This window comes from Emiliania huxleyi (assembly GCF_000372725.1).
Source record: "Emiliania huxleyi CCMP1516 unplaced genomic scaffold EMIHUscaffold_612, whole genome shotgun sequence".
NCBI classification, from domain to species: domain Eukaryota; phylum Haptophyta; order Isochrysidales; family Noelaerhabdaceae; genus Emiliania; species Emiliania huxleyi.
In genome coordinates, this window is record NW_005197407.1 from 1 (window position 1) to 9915 (window position 9915).

Here is a 9915-nt window from a genome sequence, read left to right on the forward strand (position 1 = left end):
CAGGGCAAGAGCAGGGAGGCCGCGCAGCTCAAGCGAGACCTGTCGGCGTGGCGGCGCGAGGCGCCGGCCGACGCGACCGCAGCCTTCCTCCACGCGTCGGTGCGGCCGAACCCGCCCTTCAGCGCGGTGCCCGAAGGCTTCCGGCTGCTGCACGCCGTCACCGGGCATCAGGGCTACGTGCTCAAGCACATCGCGCAGGAGAGCCGCGCGAACAAGGTGACGGCGGAGCTGGGCGCCACCGACGGCGGCGACGCGGGTGGCAGGCGCGCCTCTCCGTCCACCGTGCTCGAGCAGGCCGCCGCGCTCGAGCTACACATCGTCGCCTCGTCGGAGGAGGCGCTGCGGCGCGCCCAGCAGCTCTGCGAGGCGCACCTGAAGAAGGTGCACGAGCAGATGGCGAGCTGGGCGCGCGGGCACGCGAGCTCGCGCCGCTCGTCGCGCGGATCGGCGGCGGGAAGCTCGCGGCGCGAGTCCCCAGCCAGCGGCGGCCCGTCGCGCCCGTCCCCCGCCAGCGGTGGCCCCTCCGCCCTCACGCTGGCGGACTTTATCAGCGTCAAGACGCCGACGCGGCCGCCGCGGGCGGAGCGGCCGCCGTGAGGCTTGCGTGAGGCCTTCTGAGCGGATGCGCGCGGAGGGGAGAAGTGACAAGTGTCGTTGCATGACGGTATCGAGCCTCGGGTCTTGTGTTTTGCCTTGCCATTTACGTGTGTCGACTTGTACGCCGAGTACGGTGGCGCACGCCGTGCAACAACCGGATGGCACACTTTCGGGTTTCGGCAAAGAGCGCGCCGAAGGAGGTTTCGTACTCTCTAGCGCGCTGATTGCCCGACAGGTCATGCAAAACGGGCCCTGAGTGTCACCGAAACACGTACACCGGCACATTGTCCTTTGTCGGCCGATGCGCGGCTCGCCGCCCACCCCACGGCCACGCGGTCCCTAGAGCTCTAGGTGTTATACAGCATAAACACCGTCCGTGCAGGGCTCCTAGGCCATCACTGGGTCCACAGTGGACGGACACACAGCCTCAGCTGGCCCGGCGGGCTCGGCCTGACCCTCGCGAGGATGGCGCGCGCCCACGGCGACGCCTTCTAGAGCGTAGAGAGGTCCCTCACACCCTGCTAGCCAGAGTCTGTACCCCTATAGCCCTAATACGTGTACGTGTAGTACTTTTGCACGCTAGCTCCTCCGTCTCGCTGCCCGGCTCGCCTTACCACCACTGCCCGGGCCGCCTCGCTCCGCCAGCGCGCGCGCTCGCTCCGCCACCGATCTCTGCGCGCCTGGGAAGGAGTTGATGTGGTCGTAAAAGGAGGCAGACCGCTCCGCGTCGGGCTCGTGGAAGACGAGCTTGACGATGGTGCGCTCGCCGCGCTTCACCGGCGTGACGCGGTGCGAGGGGCCTCCCTCGCCGGCACGTACGAGCAGCACCGAGTTCGGCGTCGTCCACGCCGAGTCGCGGCCGCCGTCAGCGCAGACCCACTCGGTGAAGCAGTCAGCCGTGTTCTCGAGCGTCAGGATCACCTCTGTCTGCGGCGGGCTGTAGAGCGCGTCGTCGCGGTGCCAACCCATGCTGGCGCCGGCACCATACTGCCGCAACTCTGCCGGAAAGTCGGACGGCTCGAGCCGCGGCACGCCGGTGAGCGCGGCGATCCGGCTCGCAACCGCTTCGCTCATCAGCATCGCGTGTGTGTGGGATCGGCGGTCGAGACACAGGCCCATCCGCCGCAGCGCAATCGAGTCCTTCTCTGCGCGCATGCCGCCTCGCAGGGTCCGGCACTCACGCCGGATAGCCTCAAAGTCGGCCGGCGAGAGGAAGCGCTCGCGGTATAGCACACCGCCGTTTGAGACAAACGCGGTAGGCGCCGAGTGAGCGACCAGCGCGAGCACGGCGAGGAGCATTGTGCTTCAAGCTGTTCCGCGCCACTCTCCTCCGCTTCGAGGTCTTCGAGCTCCGTCCGGCTTGACGAGGCCCTTGCAGCCTGCCTCTTTGCGGGAAGCCGCTCGAGCACGGAAAGAAACGCGCGCGCCGGCTGCTACTGCTATTAGGCCCGTGATAGCTGAGAAGGAGACTCACATCGGCAAACCGCGACGCACAAGTGGCTGCTAGCTCTCTTCACTGCGCTCTGCGGCCCCCCAGGGCAATCCTCGTTCGCCCGCAGACGGACACCCCAGTCCACACCAGTCTGCCTTCGAACCGACCCGGCTGCCTTGCCCGCCAGACTCGGATCGCATAGTGCACAAGAAGGCCCTCGCTTCTGGTTGACATCGAGACCACGGCGCGCTCGAGAAAGCGCCCGGCCCACACCTTCGCTCCCCAGCCAACTCGAACGCCCGCGCCTCTCAGCACGGCGCGCCGCCGCCCGGCCTCTAGCACGGGCCGCCCTGAGCTTGACCGTCTCTCTACAGCTCTCCCTAGTCGAGGTCCGCCGCGATCGCCAGCGACACTTTTGGCTTCTCGGGTGAAGCGACATTTTGGGCGCCAATCGAGGCGGAAGACATGGCCTTCTCGATGAGAGCGCCCGCCGTCGGCGGAGGCGCGGCTTCCACCTTGGCCGGCGAGGAGGGCTGGGTCGGCGCCGCCGACGCCGGGTGTGGCTTGTCGAGCGCTTCGATGACCGGCGAGAGCGCGCCCGAAGCGAAAGTTGCCATCTGGGGCGACGCTGTGGCGGCAGTGGCGGCGAGGACGGTGACGACAGCCTTCCAACCGCCCGCAGCGTGGACCTGGCTGTAGTCGCCACCGACGAGTCCCGCGAGTGCAAGCGAGATGGCCAAGCGCATCTCCTCCTGCTCGGTCGTGACGAGCGCCTCGATCATCGTGTCGATGTTGCTCGAGGTGCACGCCGCCTCGCGAGCCGCCTCGTCCGTCAGAAGCGGTGCGAGGCTACGGGCAGCGACCAGCGCGTGCGGGCCGCTGAGCAGCGGCATGAGCGCAGCGGGTGCTCCGGCGGCAGCGAGCGCGCTTGCGAGCTCCGGGTCAGCGGAGACCTCGACGAGGAGCTTGAGCGCGTTGTCGAACTGCTCCGAGATGGAGTCCCTCGTGCTGGCTCGCTCTGACTTGCTGCTCATCTCGCGCAAGAGAGCAACGTGCGCAGAGGCCGCGCCCGCGGCCAAGTCGGACTGCTCGTGCGCGAGCGCCCACAGCGAGGTACACACAAAGTTGAGCGCGCGGCTGTCGGCGGCCAGGCTGTCGCGCCCATCCGACTCGCTCAGGGCAGCCGCCGCGCCGCGGGCGACGGCGTAGTATGCTTCGAGCATGTCAGCGCGCTGGGTCGCCACGTGCTGCAGCGCCTGCAGCGAGCCGATGATCGGCGGCCAGCCGGCGGCCTTGTAAGCCGCGCGCCAGTCGCCACCGACGAGCGCCGCAAGCGCGCACACAATGGTGAGCCGAGCGTCGGGGTCGGTGCTCGCGCCGAGGGCGCCGCTGAGCGCAACGGCGCCGCCCGCGTCTCGCGCCGCCGCCCGAGACTGCTCGTCAATCAGCAGGGCGGGCATGGCGGAAGCGATGGTGCGCGCCATCGTCGGGTCGGGGGTATGGACGAGGAGGCGCATGAGCGCCACACCGGCGCCCGCGGAGGCGAGGCCGACGACCAGGTGCGGGAGCTGGCACAGCGAGGCAACCGCGGCCGCCGCGATGGCGCGGATGTCAGCATCGGCGTGGGCGAGCAAGCCGACGACAGCAGCGGGGGCGCCGGCAGCGAGCATTTCGCCGGCGCAGTGCGGCGGTACGGCGGAGGCGTCGCGCGTCACGTTGAGCAGCGCTGTGAGCGCCATGCGCAGGAGGTTGGGCTCCGTCTCGTAGAGAAGGCTGGCGAGGTGCGGCGCGACGCCGGCCGATAGCAGCGCCGCTGGCTCGACGTACGAGACGTTGGCGACGGCGGAGAGAGCGATTGCACGCGTGCGCGGGTCGGGCGCGCGTGCGGACGAGAGCGAGGCGCAGAGCGGCCGCAGCGCTCCCCACCCCGACAGCTGCGAGCGGAAGTTCTCATCGGCTGCGAGGTGGGCGAGGGCCTGGAGGCCGTGCCCCACGGCGGCCGCGTCGCTCGACCCGTCGGCCGCCTCGACGAGGAGGCGCGGCGCACCGACTGTCGCGAGAGCTTGCCTCCCGCCCGGCTCGTGCGATGCGCGCGAGAGCAGCGACAGTAGTCCCAACCGCATCTCGGGCGAGAGCCCGCCTTGCATCAGCGGTGCGACGAGCTTGTGGAGCGTCTGCGGACTCGAGAGCAAGTCGGCCGTGATAACTCCGAGCGCGCACAGGTTGGAGAGTATGGTCACGACGAGCTCGCGAATGTGCGGGTGGCTCACAAGCTCAACCAGCTGCGTCAGCGCCCCAGGCTGCTGAGCGATCGAGACGGCGTGGACAGCATTTTTTGAGAGCTGCGCGAGCGTGTGGAGCGTCTGGTCTGTCGCGCCGCGCGAAAGCGACTCAATCATCATCCCAATGCCACCCGAGGCGACGACCTCGCCCGCGTTCTCGGGGGCGAGCGACGAGAGCAACATCATGGCGCCCGCACGCGCATTCTCGTTCTCCGACCCCATGAGCGCGACGATGGAGGGCATCGCCGAGGTGTTTCGCACCGCTTGCTGGACGGCCGCCGGGTCGGCCGAGTTGACGGCGCAGAGGCAGTCGACAGCGAGACCCACCTAACGGGACAGCACGCACCAGTGGCGATGGGCCTCTCTCCCTGACCCTTTCGCCCCACCGCCGAGCGCGCGCCTGCTCGACTCCCATCTCCGCCTCCGAGGCCGAGCCTCCGCCCCAGCCCTTGGCGAGCCTGCGGAGGGGGGGCGGCGGAGTCGGCAGATAGAGAGGCTCTATCTTCCGGTGCCTGAACCGGGACGTGGCCGTCTTTTGGCGTATCCACTGCATGTGGCGTCTGAGGGAGACAATCTCTCCAGCATCTACAGGGTGCGAGCCCGGAGGCGTGGATGAGTGTGGTGCAGAGCGGCTCGGCAACGCCACTCGCGAGCATGGCGCGAGCGCCGTCGGGCTGCTCCATGATCGTTGCGACCAGCTGGAGCGCCACCGTGCGCGACTCCGTGAGCTCCGACGCCGAAGAGAGCAAGCCGAGCAGAGCCGGCGCCGCGCCGACGTCGACGAGTTGGTTGGTGCACGCTTCGTTGCTTCGGCAGAGGATCTGGAGGAGGCCGAGCGCGCCGCGCTGGACGCGTGGGTCGGTCGACGACAGCAGCGGCGTGATGAAGAGGGCCGCGCCCGACTCGAGCAGTGCCTTGTGGTGGCTCTCGACAGCGCACGCGATGGCCTCGCAGAGGGTGCGCTGCAATGCCGGCTTTGACGCCTCGCCCAGCTCGTCGAGGAGGACGAGGGGGATCTCGGCGGAGGTGGCGCGGCTGCACATCTTGCGGAGCTCGGCGGCCCCTTTCTCGCGTAGGTCGAACGGGGTCGACTCGGAGCGCAGCGCCGCGAGGATCCCGTCGATCTCCTCGAGCTTGCCCGAGGTGGAGTTCTGGCGCGCGCGGCTTGGGATGTTTGACGTGCTCCGCTGGTACGCGACGGGGCCTAGGGCGCCCGGTGGCGGCGCGGCGAGAGCCTTGCCGACCTCCTTCTTCAGCTTATGCAGCGCGCCCTTGTTCTTCTTGCCGAGCGCAGTCGTCTTGGCCTCGGCTGCCTCACGCGCCGCCATCCTGGCTTCAAACGCCGCGGCGGAGGCCTTCTCCTTCTCCTTTGCCTTTGCCTCGGCAGCCTCCGCGGCATCGGCCGCCTCGGCAATCTTCATCGCCGCCGCCATTTCGGGGTCCATCTCACCCCCTTGCGGAAACGACGAGGACTCTGGCAGTCCAGCTGCCGTCGGCTGCGTGGTGGCAGCTGGGTACTCCCGGAAGCCGGCGGACTTGAGGTGGTCTCGAGGCGACATGGGCCCGGTGGGCTGGGGGCGGACCCAGGAGGTTGTTTTGGTTGCATAGTCGACGTAGTACCGACGCCCCGTGGACGGGTCGAACCTCTCCTCCCAGCCGGGCGGCAAAGGCCCTTCAGACACCTTGCGGCTGAGAGGCGGCGGCGTCGGATTGGCGGCAGCCTCCTCCGCCGCCTGACGCAGGCCAGCGAGGACCTCCTCCCGCGGGACACCCGCCTCGATCAGCCCACGTGCGTCAGGGTTCTGTTGCAGCAGCTCCTCGTCCGTCGGCATTCGTGAGAGCTAGGGGAGACGATCGGTGCGGCCGTCCTTTCGCCGTGTCGGAGGTGTGTGAGCTTTGGGAGAGAGAGAGATTTTTAGCAATACCAGCTTTGGTGTGGAACGCAAGGAGGGAAGAATAAGGGAAGGCGCTTTTGCTGGTTCAGAATTCTTTTAGTGTGTGTTGGTGCCTGCGAGCGGGTTCTTTACCAGGTTGCAACCCTAGTTTCGCACTGTGCTGTCAATCAACAGAGTCTGTGTCTTGATTTGCCAACAATATACCTACAACAGAGCACCAATCAACAGCTCTCAGGACCCCCCACCCACCCACGCCCCCAGTGCTGGGATGATGCCAGCAACCAACCAACCAACGCCGGACTGAGGAGGGAGTGAAGCTCCGCGCGGCAGGAAGTACCACGCCTGCGCGGCCCGCCGGGACCGCGTACGTACGAGTACCGGAATGGGAAAGCCCCACCCATAGCCAACGCCGCCGCAGCATCGAGCGACGAGCCGCGCGTCCTCCCCTGTAAGCTCTATTGCACCATAGGTCGTCGGCTTTGCCGTGGACGGGACACAGGCAGGGAGGGACGGACGGGCGAACCATGTACCCGAACAAGCATGATCCCGAGAACGGACGGGGCATTCCATCCACCTACATAGTGCGGGACCTGGGGCAGCAACCAACAACCTGGATGGGGCCTAGGGGATGGGGACGGGGTGCTGCGCAACCGACGCCAACCAGCAGCGTTCACAGCCTTGTTATTGAGAAGAAAGTACCTCCTATGGCGCTGTGCGCTGGTCTATGAGAGGTTGAGGTGCGAGCCCTGGAGGCCCTGCCTGGGGATGGGGTGAGACTACCCGCGGGCCTAGAAGGCCCGCGCGCAGGGAGGTGGGACATTCATTGAGGACCGGTCATGAATGAGTGCGCGATACGCATGTTGCGAGCGGCGTTGTTGATGTTTTGCGCGTCGCCACAGACGGCGCGCAGCACGAAACTTGCCTGAATGCTTCTTGTCGGGCTCCTGGGCTGGCGTGGCCATGCTGCTCGTCTCCACAGCGAGACCCGCGCTGGGCGCATCGTCGCCACTGCTGGCGAGCCTCGCGCCGGTCTCACAGAGAGCACTGACGACCGCCTCGGCAAAATCAGCGCAGCAGCTGCTGCCGACCAGCGCACAGACGTGCTGCTCATTCCTCTCTTCCAGCCGCTACCTGGGGAGCCGCTACGCCTGGACTCCGCCCTCGACGCGATCGACACTGGGCTCGGCGGAGCGTTGACTCGCCTTCTCGCCACAAGCGGCTTTTCTGGCGTTCTCGGCGACAGCGTCGCCGCAACGCTGCCTGACGGCGCTCCGTTTGCCTCGGTCGCCGCGCTCGGGCTCGGCCCGGCGGCCTCGTTCTCCAGTCCGCGCGATCTCCATGCGCGCTGGGGTGCGCTGATCGCGACCTATGCCCGAGGCGGCCGGACAAGGCACGCAGCGGCGGTCCTGCCTCGGGCAGATGGCAGGGTCGGTGTGCCGTCCGCGCCGCTGCCCCCGTCCGATTCGCCTGCGCCAGCTCTGCTCGCCGAGGTGCCGAGGCCGCCAGCGCTCGAAGAGGAGGCTGCGAGCCTCGGCCCCCTCGACCTGCTCGTCGGGGTGTCCAAGGTGTTTACGCCGTCGGGCGCCGCGGCGCCGTGGCCCTTTTTTGGGACGGGGAGAGGCACGTCCGAGGCGGAGGCGGAGGCGGCCAAGGAGCGGGGCGACCGCGAGGTCTCGGCGACCATCGCCGCGCTCCTGCGAGGCGACGCGGAGGCCGCCGGCGCCGCGCTCGCTGAGGCACGGGCGGCCTTTGGCGAGGCGGGCGGCGAGGCGGTGCGCGCGCGCAGTGCGGTGCTCGAATCGCTGGCCGCCTGCGTGGAGGAGGGGGGGGGAGGCGGCGGCGCGGGCGGCGGCCTGGCGGTGCGTGTGGAGGAGGCGGCGGCAGCCTGGCCTGGCTTGCGCGAGGCGAGCGGCAAGGAGCCCGCTTGGGTGGTCGGTGCGCTCGTCACGCGCGGGCCCGTCTCGCAGTCCCGCGGCAGCCCGCTCACGCCCGACTCGTTCGAGGGGGTCGCGGGGGCGCTCATCGAACAGTTCGTCGGCGCGGGCTCGCACCACGGGCCTCCTCGCCGTGAGGACCGGCCCTTCACGGCGCCAGCTGTGAGCAGGCGTGGACATCGACGTGCAGACGAGAGAGAGGACTGCGGAGGCGGAGTGGGGCGGCGAGCGGTCCGGCAAGGCGTACGGCCGCGCGGGGGAGAGAGAAGCTCCAGCCGGAGCATGCTCGCAGCGCGGCCTCCTCCACTGGCGGCCGGGTCCGCTTTTGTAGGCGGGGCTGTACGACGGCCTCGCGCCCGGCGGCGCGGCCACCTCGCCCGCCCGTTCGGAGGAGCAGCTCGGGGCCGCCTGCGACGCGAGGCTCGCGCTGCGCAGCGAGGCGGAGGCGCGCGGCGGCGGAGGCGGCGGCGGCGGCCGCGGCGACGGCGGTGGCGGCGGTGGTGGTGGCGAGGGCGGCGCGCTGGGCCCGGCCGGCGGAGCGCTGCTGGAGCCTAGCGAGGAGTTCGATGTGCTGCTGCTTGAGTTTCAGCGGATGGCGGACGGGCTCGACGACGAGCAGTCTGCCGCCTCGCCCCGCGCACCACCACTGCCACGCGGCGCGGTGCGGAGGCTGGGCGCTGGCGGCAGCGGCTCGTGAAAGGCGCGGTCTAAAAAGAAAGAAAGAAAAGATCAAATCAAAGGACTGAAAGAGAAAGCGGATAGAAACAAGAACAACGCACTCTCTCTCACATGTGCTGCGCATGTGCATGCACATGTACATGACATGTAACATGTACATGTCATGTGACACATGACACATGACACATGACAAGCGATGGCTTGTATTGTGGGGACTACATGAACTCAAAGAAAGAAAACAGACCAAACATGGGAGGGATGGGAGGACGGCACGCCGCCACCACACAGGGATTTTAACGAGAGTCGATTTCGCTTGCTTTCTTTTTCTCAGGCTCGGCGTCCTCGTGTCGTCGCGAGACACTTCTCGGTCCCGGTCCAGCGTTCTCGGTCAGCGTTCTCGGTCAGCGCTTTCTGAACAGCGTTCCTCGGTCGGCGCAGTCAGCGTCGCGGTCCACCCGGCGTCGAAGTCGAAGTCGGGGTCGATTGATAATGACGTCGAAGGTCACGCTGTTCATCAACCAGCTGCCGTACTCTGCCACTCGAGAGGACGTGGCCGCTCACTTCGCACAGGCCGCCGGCACAACCGCAGCTGCGTTGCTGCCGTCGTGCCGGCTCGTGCTCAAGGACGGCGCCTTCAAAGGCACTGCATTCGTCGACGTCACGGACTTTGAGAGCTGCGACCGCGGCCTCGCCCTGCACCAGAGCCAGTTCAAGGCGTCTTCGGACGGGAGCAGTCGCCGCATCAACGTGCGCGAGGCGGTCTCCAAGACGCGGCTCGAGCAGATCGCGGAGCGCTCTAAGTTTTCCCGCAATCAGGTCCTTCGGAAGGCGTACACGGGCAAGACGAAGGCGGGTCCATTGCCCGCTCGTCCGAATGCCTCGGACAATGAGAGCGAGGAGGGGAGCGTCGACGAGGACGAGGGCGAGGAGGACGAGGACGAGGAGGGCGAGAGCGGGGACGCGCGTGCGATGCAGGGCCCGCTGGGCAAGGACCGCAAGGGAAAGGAGGTCGTGGGCGAGGTGGATCCTCAGCGCAAGCGAAAGGTGATCGAGGAGGCGTACCTGAAGCAGCGGCGCGAGCTCATGGACATGGCGGG

At 68.2% G+C, this 9915-nt stretch overlaps 4 protein-coding genes across 4 annotated transcripts in view; 1 reads left to right on the forward strand and 3 right to left on the reverse strand.

Annotated features, from left to right (window-relative positions):
- Positions 1-1176: 1176 nt before the first annotated feature.
- Positions 1177-1896, reverse strand: EMIHUDRAFT_247861 (hypothetical protein; the record flags this gene model as incomplete). The annotated part of the gene is made up of 1 exon (XM_005763872.1): positions 1177-1896. One exon carries the CDS (start codon positions 1894-1896, stop codon positions 1177-1179), a length of 720 nt encoding a protein of 239 aa, XP_005763929.1.
- Positions 1897-2409: 513 nt separating this feature from the next.
- On the reverse strand, positions 2410-4554 carry EMIHUDRAFT_247862 (hypothetical protein; the record flags this gene model as incomplete). Its single annotated transcript, XM_005763873.1, has 1 exon — positions 2410-4554. One exon carries the CDS (start codon positions 4552-4554, stop codon positions 2410-2412), a length of 2145 nt encoding a protein of 714 aa, XP_005763930.1.
- A 255-nt stretch (positions 4555-4809) lies between these two features.
- On the reverse strand, positions 4810-6143 carry EMIHUDRAFT_247863 (hypothetical protein; the record flags this gene model as incomplete). Its single annotated transcript, XM_005763874.1, has 2 exons — positions 4810-4823; positions 4901-6143. 2 exons carry the CDS (start codon positions 6141-6143, stop codon positions 4810-4812), a joined length of 1257 nt encoding a protein of 418 aa, XP_005763931.1.
- Positions 6144-9307: 3164 nt separating this feature from the next.
- Positions 9308-9915, forward strand: part of EMIHUDRAFT_247865 (hypothetical protein) — a gene marked incomplete at both ends in the record, with an annotated part of 786 nt that continues 178 nt past the window's right edge. Inside the window, 2 exons of the mRNA XM_005763875.1 lie at positions 9308-9634; positions 9794-9862. Coding sequence (XP_005763932.1) covers positions 9308-9634; positions 9794-9862 — 396 coding nt within the window. The remainder of the gene's footprint in view (positions 9635-9793; positions 9863-9915) is intronic.